Raw genomic sequence first — 15881 nt, 5'->3', positions numbered from 1 at the left:
CAACATTTGCCACCCTTACTTGGGGTCTAGGTTGTGGTAGCAGCCCGTGAGGAAGTCCTGGCAAAATAAAGGCTGAGCAGCTGTCTGGCTTTCTTGTCTTTCAGATAATTGCCTAGTAAATATCTGGACTTTTGGAGATTACCAAAAAAATAGTCACTGGACAAGTTGCCTAGACATTTTGGATCCTTTTCAGCATATATATAATCTTAGTGCTCTGTAGTCTTCCAGCCTATCTGATTTACAGCGCGTGTTAAAATGGAGATCTCAGTCCTTAGCCAGCATCAGTTTTCATCCTGGTGTTGAGCTTTTACTGGAGCAGCTGCTATTTCACTGCAATCTAGATTTCAGCATGTTCAGGAGAACTGCTGCTGCCTTTCATTCTTCGTAGTACACGAGGCTGTAACACAGAACATTTCTGTTGGAGCCCACGTGTGGTGGTGGGGGGAAGAGAATAGGAAGGATGCGAAGAATAGGGCTGCTGACTTTATTGCTGTGTTGCTCATGAGTGATCCAAGCAGCAGCAGCAGCAGAAGTGTTTAACCCTTATAATTGGTTCTTTGTTTTGTGCAGAAGGCCCAAAGTTATTTTGTAGATCTGTAGAGCTCAGTGAAGAAAAAGAGGATTGGGAAGACAGACGTAGATTATTGCTTGAGGTGAGTGTGAAACGTCCGTTCCCTGGTAACTGTGGCTGAAAGCTGAGCATGAGGAGGGAACAGGGCTATGAATCTGCATGAGAAATTAATTCAGGACCTCAACAAGAGCCTGAAACTTTGTAATTACCAGAGAACAAAAGTGGTTTAGTATACTGGTGTGTATAACATCAGGTTGTGACGTCACTCAGGTAAACCACTAAATCTCTGCACGTTACAGGACAGGACCAGCGACTTAACTGTACATAAAGAAAGTGTTCAAGAGAAAGAGTGAATTTAGAGACTTCTCCTAATAGTGGATTCAGAAACTTCTAATAATAATACGTTGGATTTTCACTATTTTCAGGAATGCCGGAAGAAGCATAAGGACGCCAAAAGAAAAGTGAAAGCAAACCAATAAAGCTTCTTTTACTGATGAGAAGTGTGTCATGTTTCTTCCTTGAAGAAGTTGCCAAACAATGTTACTTTGGAAATCCTTTCCAAGATCTAATAGGAAAAACTATTGGCCAACACTGTCAGCCTGTGTTTCTGAACAGGTATACATGTCCTGTGTCAATTCAAGGTTTGTACCAGGGGTTGGGGTTTTCTGTGTGTAGGGCTTCAATGTCAGTTGCTTCTCGGCCGGACTTTTGATAATTAGATCATGTAACGAAGACAACATTTTACTGTGTCCTCCTGTCCAGTGCTGCACAGGGTTGGGAAAGAGCAGGTAGCTCTGTGTCTATACATAACTTGCAGGGGCAGCACAGGAGCAGCTCCCAGGGCCTGGGGAACAAGGAGGTTCATGGCGCCGAGGACAAAGTGTCCAGAGCTCGGCATTGTCCGGCTGAGCTCTTCTGGTTCCTTCTGCTTCCAGCCCTTGCCGAGACACGGGTTCACTACAGACCCCGGGGTGCCACTTCCCAACTTAGCCCTCTTCCTCTGCCTCCTCCCTGCCTCCTGGATAAAGGCACTCCCTGGCATTGCACCAGCTGTGCCTCCCTCCTAGTTCAGTGAAGGCATCCTTGTCCTCCCAAGGTGCCTCTCCCATGGAGACAGGAAAATTGATGAACTCCCCCTGCCCCGGCATCAGGCTATTACCGCAGGCCTGGTTCCTACGGTATAGCACCGTGTCCCGCAGCCATAGGGAGGAGGAGGAGGAGAAGATCCAGCAGGCAGGAGTTGTGCAGCAAGATTGATTTATTTAATTATTTTACAAACTCTTTTATAGACTTTTTTCTTCATAGACTAATTGGACAAAGGGCCAGCCACCCCTTGGGGGTGATTGGCTAAAATCCTAAAATATCCATTGTCAAAATATTTTTCTACTATACCATAAACAAGACTTTTCAAGGTTGCAGGTGGCTTGGTTGTTTACATTCCCTGCTACCTCTTCTGTGAGAGAGAAAAGTCTCTCACGGTCTTAGAAAATAACAAGAAAATCCTCGCTAGCAGCATTTTTGTATCTACAATTCCCCCTTTTTGTTTTATAAGATAACAACTCTACTATTAATGCCAAATAGAAATCTACATCAGTTATTAATTCTAAATATGTCCTTAAGGCTTTAACTATCTGACTCCATAACAAGAAATTTAAAGTTCAGTCTCTGCTTGTGGAAGGACCATCCCAGTCTCTGCTTGCAGAAGGACCATCTGCCTGATGGTTGACATCCTGGTCATCATCAGAAGAGCCATTAGGCTGATGCTCTACATTCTGGTCGCCATTTGGATGATTGGCGTTCTGGTCATCATTTGGAGGTTGCCTGTTCTGCCTCTGGTGCCGTAGGTCAGGGCGAACGCATTTTGAAGGTAGCCACTGTATCCCAGTATCTGTGGAAACGCAAGCATACCCACGACCCCAGACGATAAGCTCATGTGGGCCTTCCCACTGGTTAGTGAGTAAATTCCGCACCCAGACTTTTGCCTGGGGCAGTTGTCTGTCACCTGCAGACTGCAATGAGAAAAAATGATTCAGAATAACAGGATTATTTGAATTTTGTGGTACTGTAAGGTGATTAATGGTATACAAAGCTTTTGCTAGTCGGCTCTGTGGGGTTTCTCCATGCATTCCCCTTTTCTGTTTGTCCAAAACACGCTTCAAGGTACCATGAGCGCGTTCAACAATGGCTTGGCCAGTAGGAGAATGTGGGATACCAAAGGTATGGTCTACACCCCACAGGTGTAAAAACTGCCGCGTCTTCTCCGAGGCGTAGGCAGGACCATTATCGGTTTTCACAGAAGCTGGCACGCCCAGGACTGAGAAAGCCAATTTCCAATGGGCAATGACATCACGGCCCTTCTCTCCAGTGTGAGCAGTAGCCCACATAGCCAAGGAGAAAGTGTCAATAGACACGTGCACATATTTCAGCCGACCAAATTCTGGGATGTGAGTTACATCCGTTTGCCAAATCTGCAAGGCTTTCAGCCCTCTGGGGTTTACCCCCGCTGGCAAAGGCGCAGCAAGTCCATGACAGTCAGCACAAGCGCTGACAATGTCGCGCGCCTCGGTTGGCGTTAAATGAAACTGCTTCTGCAGGGTATGTGCACTTTGATGGAAGAAACCGTGCGATGCCTTGGCTTGTGCAATTTTGTCAGGCTGAGGCCCTACCCATGCAGGGTTTGCCAGCATGTCAGCCCTGGCATTGCCTTCCGTTAGAAACCCTGGTAAATTGGTGTGGCTTCGAATGTGCAGAATGTAATACGGATGCACTCGAGCCCGAATTGCAGACCACAAGGTTTGCAACAGCGAAAACAGAGCCGCATTATTCACCTCCTTCAGAAGGGAACAATCTAAGTGTTGGGTGATCTCTGCTACATAAGCAGAGTCAGTAACCAAATTCAAAGGTTCCTGTGAGAATCGCTGAAAAGCCATGGTAACAGCCCTTAGTTCAACTAACTGAGCAGAGTCTGACTCGGATTGGTGTGTTAATGAACCACCTCAAAGGCAGCGTAGGATACTGTGCGCTCTTACACACAGTGACCCCTGCTAAAATTTGTCCCAATCCGTACGCCCCAAGCTGCCAACACATCCCGTCCCCAAAGGTTACAGGAAGTGGTAGTAACATAAGGCCTAATTGTAGCTGTGTGTCCCTCTGAATCCTTCACCACCACAGGCCGTTCACTTAAATAGCTCTGTGTGGTTCCTCCTAATCCTGCGATGGCCGATCCCACCGGGGCTAAAGGCCATGAGGGAGGCCACGCAGAGAAGGAGATGACAGTTACATCAGCACCCGTATCAATCAAACCTCGAAGCTGAATCCGGGGTGGTTGGGCGCTTGGCAGGACCAGGGTACATGTCATCTGTGGCCTTTGGTCAGAGATGTCTGCAGTCCAGAAGGCCTGCGGAAGTCCCGTAGATCCACTGCCGTTATCTTCCTGAGTTTGTTCTACCCTGGGGACACAAGACTTAAAAGGCATTAATTTAGCAAGGCAGGTCTTTTCAGGAATAGTGACAGGGGGTTTTTGCGTGGAGACCATAGCGCAAATCTGGCCTTTAAAGTCAGCATCAATAACTCCTGAGTGCACTAAGATTCCTTGATGGGCAACATCAGGTTTTCCCACCAGCATCGCACTGGATCCCTGGGCTAAGGGTCCATATGCATCCAAGGGAACCTTATAAATACCGCTAGAGTCTAAGACGACTGTGGCTGCGGTGTGGACGTCAAACCCGTCTGATCCGTGGGTGCCGTCTGATCCCTGGGTGCTGTCTCTAGGGTGGCTGGGTAGGCCTGTGCCTGTACCTGTGCCACTCTCTGGGGGAGCGACTGCATCGGAGAGCAATTCCCCCTCCTTGCACCCCAGCGGAAGTTTCCCGACAAAGGCCGACCATCGGCATGAGTCCGGGATCTACAGTAGCCCGTACAATGGCCTGGCCTGCCACACCTCTTGCACTGGGGGATCGGTGTGTTCTCTTTTTGGCTCGGCTTAGGCCGCTTCCGTTTCTTCACCTGTTTTGGTGGCTTTGGTTCACGACCAGAAGATGCGTGAACAGGCTGCAGGAACGCAGCCAAGGCAGACCTTTTCTGGTTCCCAGATCCCACCTTAGCACAGGCCTCGACCATGTCTGTTACCTCAGGGTCCCCTGGTAAGGCATCTATGATTTTTCTGCACTCCTCGTTTGCGTTATCTCTCACTAACTGCCTTAACAACATCTGTCTTAACCCGTCATCCTCAACCTGCTTCTCAAGAGAAGCAGCGACTTTCTCTACAAAAGAGAGGAATGACTCTGATTTGCCTTGAACTATTTCAGTGTATCGCTTTCTGGGCGCAGACAACTCTATGGTTTTCAACAGGGCAGCCATGCCGACCTGTTGAGCTTGCTGCAGGATGCTAGAGGGCAAATTACCCTGTAGACTGGGATCAGAGAAGGGACCAGTCCCCATCAAAGCATCCACTCCTGCTGTCTGTCTAGGATCAGCAGCAGGGAGCTGCATATTTGCTAATGCAGTCTTGCCGGCCAGCTTTCTCCAGGTTTTCTCAAAAACTGTAAATTGTACAGGTTGAAATAGAATTTGACCTAAGTGTCTGATATCAAATGGAGAAAGCAAATCTGTATTTATCACCCTTATTATCTGCATAACCTCAGCAGAACCTAGCCCATATTGTGCCACCTTGGATTGGAGGTCCTGGGCAACTTTCCAGGCAATTACCTCATGCTTGTCATGCTCCCCTGAATCTGGGAGAGCCTTATACACTGGGAAAGCTTGGATCTCCCCTTTAGGGGAAGCACTACCATCCTGAACTTCTGGCACCGCCTGTGGATGGAGCGTAACAGCTCCCCGGTTACCCCCAGAATCCTCAGATCTATATGGCATTCCAAGGATTTTTAATGACCTCCAGTCACCCTCCTCCAATGCTCGCATCTTAAGGGACTCTAAGAAGCGATTATAATGCGTCGGACGCACTGTTACTGTGCAGTCCTGAAAGGTCCAGGGGCGAGACCGGCGCAGCCTTTTTCTTCGCCGCGCGGCTACAGCCGCCTGACGACCTGGGGCCAGCACCTCATCTGCCTCACTGCCTGACGAGGAATCATCAGGCAAAGGCAACTTTGGGGTGCTGGGAGTGAACAGAAATTTACGTGGAGGGGCACTTTGGCTAAGTTCGCTAGAGGCAGAACAGACAGGACAGACTGCAGCTGGCTGCGCGGCAGTTTTTGCACCAGTTTCTATACGGGAGGCCGTCTCGGCCAGCCCCGACCGAACTGGTACTGGAACCGCTGCCGCTGTCTCTGAGGCTACAGCTGCTCTCGGCGCCGCCGCCTCTGGCACAGCAGCTGCGTTCGGCGCGGTCGCCGCTGCCGCTGCTGTTTCGCGCTCCCCAGCCGCGCTCGGCGCTGCCGCCACCGGCCCGTTCTCGGGGGTCGCTCTGGGCGCTTCCCCCCCTGCCCGCTGCTCCGCAGCCGCCGTCTCTGGCCGCGTCTCCGCAGCCGCTGCCGGGTTTTCCCGCGGCTGCGCCGCTTCTGGGTTCGCCGCCGGCCGCGCCGTTTCTCGGCTCGGAGCCGCGTCTCCCGCAGATGGCGGGGGGGGGCGCGGGCGGCGCTGGTTCGGGCATTCGCCGATCTAGCAGGGTGAGGAGCTCCTCCATCCTTCGGGATAGGTTTGGCAGCTCCATCAGAAAAGGCAAATGCTGCATTAAAAGGTCGATGGCTCGGTTCTGCGACTGCGCAGAACAGTCCAGCGCCAGGGAGGGCAGCGGACCACACCCAGGGAGTCCCGGGGCAGGCACGCCCGGCGCTACGCCGGCTAAGAAGTTAGATCCAGGTCCATACGGAACCGAGCTAGGAGCCTCTCTGGGCATCCAAGTGGCTAAGCCGCTGATCTGAGGCCCTGGATAAGCCGTGGCCGCTGCCCAGCCGAACGGCAAGGCAGGCTGTGCGCCCTCCTGCTGCCTTGACCCCACCGCCTCTGGCGGCGCGGGGTCCCTGGGGGCTGTGGAGTCCTGCGATTGTGCAGGGTGAGCCGGCGCAAGCTCTGCCTGTGGAGCCGGGGGGGGTTTTCTGAATCCATTATCATTTTCCCCGGAAACCCAGTCAACGGGGCCCCCCTCGGACATTCCTCCGTCACTCATCACCGAGATAGGCGAGCCAGCCCTGCTATCACAGTCAAGGTCTGTCAGCAGGATAAATAATGAACGCCAGGTTTTGTATAATTCTAACGCTGCTGAGTCCCCAGTCGGGAGCTCCTGTCGGACAGCGCATCCGAGTTCCTGCCATAAGGCAAAGTCCAGGGCAGTATCTCTGTCCATGGAAATCCCTTTTAAAGTAGCCCAGTCTAATAATTCCCGAACTGAGTTTTCAGGAATGGAGGTGCGCAATATGCTAAACACACCTTTCCAGACCAGCATCGCAGCTTCGGTTTGTGAGCCGCTGTTTGCCATTTCTCAGTTCTGTCGGACCTCCCGGTCCCGGGGGACAAAGGAGAACAGCGTACCTCTAGAGGAATTCGGCTCGGCTCGCAGCAGCAGGACACGTCAGAGAGTGCAGATCACGTCGGGCAGCACCAAATATTACCGCAGGCCTGGTTCCTACGGTATAGCACCGTGTCCCGCAGCCATAGGGAGGAGGAGGAGGAGAAGATCCAGCAGGCAGGAGTTGTGCAGCAAGATTGATTTATTTAATTATTTTACAAACTCTTTTATAGACTTTTTTCTTCATAGACTAATTGGACAAAGGGCCAGCCACCCCTTGGGGGTGATTGGCTAAAATCCTAAAACATCCATTGTCAAAATATTTTTCTACTATACCATAAACAAGACTTTTCAAGGTTGCAGGTGGCTTGGTTGTTTACATTCCCTGCTACCTCTTCTGTGAGAGAGAAAAGTCTCTCACGGACTTAGAAAATAACAAGAAAATCCTCGCTAGCAGCATTTTTGTATCTACATCAGGCAGGTGCAGGGTGTCCCTGCTCGTCACCCCTTGCTTTCCAGGGGTCCCGCTGATTGTTCTAGAAGCCATTGATCTGGATTTTCCAGGAGCATGCCTGCAAAGACATGAATGAGAAAAGGCCAAAAGAACGGTTTGTGCTTCTCTTCTAGCTGTTTTTTTCAATTTATTTATTTGCTAGTAGGAAGGCATGGACCAAACTGGCAAAAGTGCCTTTCATGTGGGAAAAGCATCCTCCTGCATTTGACTTCTGAGTCGAGGACTGGTTCAAGCTCTCCAGTCAGCTGCACGCAGAAAACTCCCACTGAATTCTCTGGGTTTCCATCAGAGTCAGTGTAAAAGCTGACGTTTCTCAGGAGCTTAACACTAACTTTTCCATTTAATACTAAATGTCAAAGTTGTTAGTTCATAGGGTGACAGGATAATTGAGGTTGGGAGCCACGTGTGGTGGTCTCCAGTTTTATCTCCTGTTCCCAACACTGATCAGCAAGAGCATCAAATCAGGTTCCTCTGGGATTTCTCCAGACAGGTGTCAGGGAAAACGTCGCTCCACCTGGGGCAGCTTTTGAATCTGTCCAGTGCAAGAGAGCCCACAAGCTCTCTGGGCAGCCGACTGCCAGGGGCAGGAGCCCTGGAGTGGCACTGCCTGAACAGCCCCTTTCTGCCAACAGTGCCACCCTCGATGGCTGCCCCAGGGCCTGGCATCTGACCCTGCACTTGCTGCAGGAGCCCCTGCCCTGGTTGGGCTCTGACCAAAGGCTCGGACCCATCTCAGAACCTCGGTTCCCAAGGGGGCAGCCTCAAATGGGTGGCGTGGGACTGAGGCCATCGCTGCCCCCATTTTGGGTGCACGTTGCTGATGTCAGAGTGGCCATTGTGACCCGTGCGACCAAGGCCACAAGAGGGAACGCTGAGCTCAGGCCAGCGTGTGTCAGTGCGACCTGACAACGGGAGGGGAAGGTAGGACAGGGACAGGGCTGCCCAGGGGCCAGAGGGGCCCCACACCTCGGGGCTCTGGGCCTGTGCTGCAGGCTCACCTGCCTCTTCCTTCCCAGACACAGCAGAGGAACATCCACGGGAGACAGCAGTGTTCCTCGACGCTGTGACAGGAGGAGAAGGCGGACTGGAGCAGGGCTCACGCAGGGCTCACCAGGGAGTAGTGCCCTCGTGGCTCTGGGCCTGTTCTACAAACTCCCCACACTCTTCTTTCTCCCACAAAAGGAGAGGACGAGCCCCTGGAGAAGACCGCGGTGTTTCTGCACAGGGACTCACTGCTGACAAGAGCCATGGCAGAAGGGAAGCAGGAGGCCCCTGATGCCAGAGAGCCAGGTGAGGGCAAAGCAGCCCTCCCGCAGGCTGGCACAGGGGCTGTCGGGGCAGCCAGCGTGGGGCCCGGAGCGGAGGCAGGGGGAGGCAGGAGCTGCCCAGCCATGCTGGGGCTGGGAGCCTCCTTCCTCCCCAAGGGGGGCCCAGCCGGGCCAGGGGGCAGCTGTGGGGACACCCGTGCCCGCGCTGTCCCCTGCTCCCCAAGGCCTCCAGGCCTGCCCATCAGCCAGGCAGGCAGGGCCAGAGCAGCCCTTGGGGCCGATGCTGCGGGCTAAGAGCCCCGCAGAGGTGCCCGGTGCCATTGGCTCTGTCCCCTGCAGCATGCCTGCTGTGCCGCCGCGCAGAGGCTGACCCGGACATCTGCGGCGACAAATGGGAGAAGCACGGGCTCTGTGCCCACGTCTTCTGCCTGGTGAGCTGCGCTGAGCCTCTCTCCAGCACTGCAGTGGGCAGCCCCTGCCACTCTCTCCTCATCAGCTCCCTGCCTTTGCCACAGAATTTCGCCAGCCTCATTTTTCAACAAGACAGTGATCGGATTGGACTCAAGGGGTTTCGCCCTCGCGATATCCAACTTGCAGTCAGCCGGGCGGCTCAGCAGGTGAGAGCCTGACAAGAGCAGGGAGGCTTGTGCCAGGCGAGGTTTGCCAGGGCTTAGCCCAGACCCCACAAAAGAAAGGCCGGCCCTTCCCACCAGCTGTGGGACAAAAGTCTGGCTCCCAGCAGCTCCACAGAGGCTCTGGCACAGGAGCCTCTTCCTCCAGGCGGGTCTGTGGGCTGAGACCCAGCAGCGGCCACAGTCCTGCGCCCTGCCCGGAGCCGTGGGGCTGCCTGGGGAGGCCCGAGGCTGCCTCTGATGGGGCTGCTTGGCTCTTTCCAGCACTGCTGCGTCTGTGGGGAGACTGGGGCCACCATCATGTGCTGTCACGAAGACTGCGACAGATGGTTCCACCTGCCCTGTGCCAAGGAGGGTCACTGTGTGACTAACTACATAACCCCATACAGGTACGTCCTCTCCCGTTCTGGCCACCCCTGCAGAAGGACCCAGCACGTCTCACTTTGCCCATCCCTTTTCCCCCAGGTCCTACTGCCCTGAGCACTCCCCAGAACAGGATGCGACGGTGATTCCGGAGCCGGGCACCGAATGCCCCATCTGCATGGAGCCTGTGGAGGAGAGAAAGAGCTACACAACACTGGTGTGCCCAGCGTGCAAAAGGGCCTGGTTCCACAGGGACTGCATCCAGGTAGGAGCCATTCCCGCAGCCCCGGGGCACAGCAGGTGCTCAGCAGCACCAGGGCCTTGCTCACACTGCTGCTGTTTGCCCTGCAGGGACAGGCCTTGCGCGCTGGTGCATTGTACTTCCAGTGCCCCCTCTGCAGAGACGATGATGAGTTTCTTGTCCAAATGTTCATCATGGGGATCCGAATCCCCTTCAGGTCGGTGTCCTTCTGCCTGGCTCACAACACAGGAGGGGGCAGCTGCTGTGCCAGGGCCTGCCCCCGCAGTCCTGGCCCTGCCCTGTCCCGTGAGTTTGGGCTTCAGCTTCACGCAAGACTTGGAAAAGCACTGGAGGAAGAGCAGGGACAGCCTGTACCTCCAGGATGGTGGAGCAGCACGAGCTCATCGGCTTCTCCTTTCCTCATCAGAGAGCCAACATGGGAGGACAACGATGCCTTTGCAGAATTAGGAGACAGGCACAGCCAGTGCAATGCCAGGAAGTGCCTTTATCCAGGAGGCAGGGAGGAGGCAGAGGAAGAGGGGTAAGTTGGGCAGCTGCACCCCAGGGCTCTGCAGGGAACCTGTGTCTTGGCAAGGGCTCGAAGCAGAAGGAGCCAGAAGAAGAGCTCAGCCGGACAATCCCGAGCTGTGGACGCTTTGTCCTCAGTGCCATGAAACCATTTGTTTTCCCAGGCCCTGGGAACTGCTCCTGTGCTCCTCCTGTGCTGCTGAGGGCACCCACAGGCGCTGCTCTGGCCTCAGAAACGACACACCCAGCTGGGAGTGCGACAGCTGTGCTGATCTGGGCACAGGTATGAGGCAACGCAGCTGCGTGGCCCTGGGCTGGGGTCAGTGCCAAGGCTGGGCTTGGCAGAGCCTGTCCGCTCCTGGAGGGCTGGGGGCACCGCACTGGCCTGGCCTGGCCCAGGCCTGCTGGGCCCCTCTCATTCCTTCTTCCCCTTACAGCCCCCAGGGATGAGCCGGAGCTCTATGCCCCCAGGGATGAACTGGAGCTCAATGTCCCCAGCCTGGCTGGACAGTCAGGATTGGAACCTTCCCATGGATTGGAGCCTTCCCATGGCTCTGCACAATCCGAGGCCATCAGCCCCAACTCTGGCATCCTGGCACCATCGGGTGTGCCTCCCCTGTCTCCATCTCCAGAGACCAGCAAACGCAGCAGCGTCCAACATGCACCAATGGGGCAGCTGCTGCAATCTTCCTCGCTGGAGAGCAGCAGCCCCTGCATGGAGAGTGAGGTGACATCAAGGTCATCAGACACCAGCCATTCCAGAAGCTCTGGGTCTGACCGCAGGCGAAATCGCTCTCGCCGGCAAAGCTGGGCCTCAAATCCACCTGTCCGATCGAGGAGTCGCCGTGACAGGAGCCAGAGCACAGCACCAAGGGCTGAGACGCCCAGGCACAGAAGGACACCATCGGAGACATCCCCCAGATGCAGCCGCTCCCGCCAGCGACGTCGGGCCTCAAATCCACCTGCCCGGTCGAGGAGTCGCCGTGACAGGAGCCAGAGCACAGCACCAAGGGCTGAGAGGCCCAGGCACAGAAGGACACCATCGGAGACATCCCCCAGACGCAGCCGCACCCGCCAGCGACGTCGGGCCTCAAATCCACCGGTGCGGTCGAGGAGTCGCCGTGACAGGAGCCGCAGGACAGCACCAAGGGCTGAGACGCCCAGGCCAAGGGAGACAGCATCAGGGACATCCACCAGGAGCAACCGCTCCCGCCAGCGACGTCGGGCCTCAAATCCACCGGTGCGGTCGAGGAGTCGCCGTGACAGCAGCCGCAGGACAGCACCAAGGGCTGAGACGCCCAGGCGTAGGGTGACATTGTCGGAGACATCCACCAGGAGCAACCGCTCCCGCCAGCGACGTCGGGCCTCAACTCAGGCCTCGAAAAGCAGCATGTAGTGTCATCTTTTCTTTCTAGTCCGTCTGCTCTCTGCCGTAAGTGAAGGTGAGGAAGCTCAATACAGGGACCTTGAGATTTGCAGGTCTCTGAGAAAAGTGTATTAACTCTTGACATTGCTATTGGCAGGAATCTGTGCTAAATACCTGATTTCTATGTTACCACCTATTAAGTGAAAAGTCACTTAAGGGGGTGGCTAATTAAAAAGGACACTTGCTCCTGCCTTTAGACTCAAACCTCAGATGTTTCCCCACTGCTTCCCCTTGATAGTGAACCACTCCTTAATGGGCTTGGATACGTTTAGGGAGACAGAAGAGCAAGGTGGCTCTTAGGGAAGCTGTCTTTGGAAAGGACATGTGCTGTGTTGCTATCCTTGAACAATCTGATTTCAGGAAAGCCAAAAGGAAGAAGAAAGAAGAGAGTGAGACACTGCCTCAAGTGTCTGAAGAAATCTATTACGACATTGCTGCTGATTTAAAAGACTTGTTTGGACCTTCAAAGAACAAACCAGAAAACACTGAGGACATACCCTTGGGACAAAGAGGATGCGCAGGACTCTGTCCCAGCTGACCATCTGGGACCTTTGCCTGCGAACGACGTAGCTCAGGAGTCGAGTGCTTTCACTTTTCCTTCTTCGGAGACACACAGGAGTCGGGCATGAAAGAAGGTAACAGCAGAACCCTTCTAACGGTGCCATTCCTAGGAAGAGCTTAAGGCAGGCACTGCAGAGCAATACGGTGTAAAGAGGGTCTGGATCCAGGGGATTTTCAGCGGCAGAAGCCAGTAATTAGGCAGAAGCATTCTGATCTTCATTTCTACTTGCCAGGCTTGCGGTAGATTAAGGAGAGGTAACTCGTGCTTGCATCTCAGAGTTCTGAAAGGCGGGCTTTGAGAGAGAAGGCAGTGGGGTCTTTGCAGAGTGGTGAAAAAGCTTGTTGTCATCCCCTAAATTTCTCAAACAGGGAAAAAGGTGACACACCAGTCCTGGCAAGTTTCATAGAACCCAACCAGATTGCAAAGAAAATGTGTGTTAATGTAGAGTGAAGAGCAAAATCCTGGAGCTGACCCCAAGATTCAAGAATATTTTATTAGTTACTGAATTCTATTCTTGGACCTTTAGAGAATGGAAGCTGAATGACACATCATCATTGGCATGTCCTAACCTCAGATAAAATGAGGCCTTATGAAATGAAGATGAAACAATATTAAATCAAGTCACAGTCTTGTAGGAAAGAAAAGAAACTGTGCAAAGTTACCCAAAAGATTAAAAAACCCAAGGTGCTTTGTGTGCAACAGCACAAAGCAACAAGCCCCCCACACTTCTGCTGAATTCAGAAGGTAGTTAGTGTCTTCTGAATGCAGCGATCAAGGTTTAGGAATACGTGGGAGATGCCTAGAACAAAGGGGAAAATACTGGAGCAGAGATTTAGCTCAGAAAATCTGAGGGGAGAAGATTCTGTCCTTCCTAAATCTGCCTTCTCCAGTGTAAGTATTTCACTTGAAAGGAAGGACTTTTCCTGGCAAGTAGAGGAATAACCTGGTTTTGGCTTTTTTTTCTTTTTTGGTGCTGTTATATTGCAGAGCCTTACATACTGGGACCAATAAAACCGGTAAAAGTCACGTGGCAAGAGGATCCACGTTTCCAAGACAGCAGTTCTGAGAGTGATGATGAGCCTGAGCCATCAGAAATTGGAAAGGACCGAGAAATGCAAGTTCCATTTGTATTGGTTCTCTCCTTGGTTGTCGTAGTTGGATGCTGTGGGCATATTAAGAGCAGCACTCAGGAAATGGGAAACGGACGTTGCACACCTCTGAGCAGTGAAAGTCATCTTGGACAAACCGTTTGTGCTGCACAGAGTCAAAACTCCCAGCAGCCCCTTTGATGTGAAGTTGAATATGAAGAGAGAGAAGTTGAGCACAAGAAATTAACTGGGTCGTTTTGGGTTGACCAAACCCAATCTGAGTTTGGCCAAAAGCCAAAGACACAGTCAGTTTTCTTTTAAAAAGTGGGGGTTTTTATAGAAGGCTCTGTTTGGTTACTGTGGAGTAAAGCTCTTCAATGTTTACCGTTTCTCTGAAGCGCTGCAGCTTTAACTCATGTTCATGGAATTTGGTAGTGCCTTTTAGGATGCTAAAATCCCTTTGTACTTGTCCAGGTTTCTTTCTTTACCCCACACGGAAAGTGCTAGAGTTTTCTTCCTCTCCAAAGATGATGAACGCCTAAGAGGTACAACTGAACTTATTCACCCCTTTTGTATTTTTTTCCTTTTAAACTCTTACTGGAATTCAGTGAGGAAAAAATGCTGCCCGCTTATGAATGGTTTGTAGTCAACATTTGCCACCCTTACTTGGGGTCTAGGTTGTGGTAGCAGCCCGTGAGGAAGTCCTGGCAAAATAAAGGCTGAGCAGCTGTCTGGCTTTCTTGTCTTTCAGATAATTGCCTAGTAAATATCTGGACTTTTGGAGATTACCAAAAAAATAGTCACTGGACAAGTTGCCTAGACATTTTGGATCCTTTTCAGCATATATATAATCTTAGTGCTCTGTAGTCTTCCAGCCTATCTGATTTACAGCGCGTGTTAAAATGGAGATCTCAGTCCTTAGCCAGCATCAGTTTTCATCCTGGTGTTGAGCTTTTACTGGAGCAGCTGCTATTTCACTGCAATCTAGATTTCAGCATGTTCAGGAGAACTGCTGCTGCCTTTCATTCTTCGTAGTACACGAGGCTGTAACACAGAACATTTCTGTTGGAGCCCACGTGTGGTGGTGGGGGGAAGAGAATAGGAAGGATGCGAAGAATAGGGCTGCTGACTTTATTGCTGTGTTGCTCATGAGTGATCCAAGCAGCAGCAGCAGCAGAAGTGTTTAACCCTTATAATTGGTTCTTTGTTTTGTGCAGAAGGCCCAAAGTTATTTTGTAGATCTGTAGAGCTCAGTGAAGAAAAAGAGGATTGGGAAGACAGACGTAGATTATTGCTTGAGGTGAGTGTGAAACGTCCGTTCCCTGGTAACTGTGGCTGAAAGCTGAGCATGAGGAGGGAACAGGGCTATGAATCTGCATGAGAAATTAATTCAGGACCTCAACAAGAGCCTGAAACTTTGTAATTACCAGAGAACAAAAGTGGTTTAGTATACTGGTGTGTATAACATCAGGTTGTGACGTCACTCAGGTAAACCACTAAATCTCTGCACGTTACAGGACAGGACCAGCGACTTAACTGTACATAAAGAAAGTGTTCAAGAGAAAGAGTGAATTTAGAGACTTCTCCTAATAGTGGATTCAGAAACTTCTAATAATAATACGTTGGATTTTCACTATTTTCAGGAATGCCGGAAGAAGCATAAGGACGCCAAAAGAAAAGTGAAAGCAAACCAATAAAGCTTCTTTTACTGATGAGAAGTGTGTCATGTTTCTTCCTTGAAGAAGTTGCCAAACAATGTTACTTTGGAAATCCTTTCCAAGATCTAATAGGAAAAACTATTGGCCAACACTGTCAGCCTGTGTTTCTGAACAGGTATACATGTCCTGTGTCAATTCAAGGTTTGTACCAGGGGTTGGGGTTTTCTGTGTGTAGGGCTTCAATGTCAGTTGCTTCTCGGCCGGACTTTTGATAATTAGATCATGTAACGAAGACAACATTTTACTGTGTCCTCCTGTCCAGTGCTGCACAGGGTTGGGAAAGAGCAGGTAGCTCTGTGTCTATACATAACTTGCAGGGGCAGCACAGGAGCAGCTCCCAGGGCCTGGGGAACAAGGAGGTTCATGGCGCCGAGGACAAAGTGTCCAGAGCTCGGCATTGTCCGGCTGAGCTCTTCTGGTTCCTTCTGCTTCCAGCCCTTGCCGAGACACGGGTTCACTACAGACCCCGGGGTGCCACTTCCCAACTTAGCCCTCTTCCTCTGCCTC

The 15881-nt window shown here is 52.2% G+C and overlaps 1 protein-coding gene across 1 annotated transcript; it reads left to right on the top strand.

Moving 5' to 3' along the window:
* Nucleotides 1-8795: 8795 nt before the first annotated feature.
* On the top strand, nucleotides 8796-11976 carry LOC138117761 (G2/M phase-specific E3 ubiquitin-protein ligase-like). Its single transcript, XM_069028316.1, has 9 exons — nucleotides 8796-8838; nucleotides 9156-9247; nucleotides 9332-9433; nucleotides 9713-9837; nucleotides 9914-10076; nucleotides 10163-10273; nucleotides 10484-10593; nucleotides 10745-10863; nucleotides 11018-11976. The coding sequence occupies exons 1-9, from the start codon at nucleotides 8796-8798 to the stop codon at nucleotides 11974-11976; spliced, it is 1824 nt and encodes a 607-aa protein (XP_068884417.1).
* Nucleotides 11977-15881: the final 3905 nt, after the last annotated feature.

The sequence above is a fragment of the Aphelocoma coerulescens genome, chromosome 12 (genome assembly GCF_041296385.1).
Source record: "Aphelocoma coerulescens isolate FSJ_1873_10779 chromosome 12, UR_Acoe_1.0, whole genome shotgun sequence".
Taxonomy (NCBI): Eukaryota; Metazoa; Chordata; class Aves; order Passeriformes; family Corvidae; genus Aphelocoma; species Aphelocoma coerulescens.
This window is presented reverse-complemented; position numbering and strand designations above follow the sequence as displayed.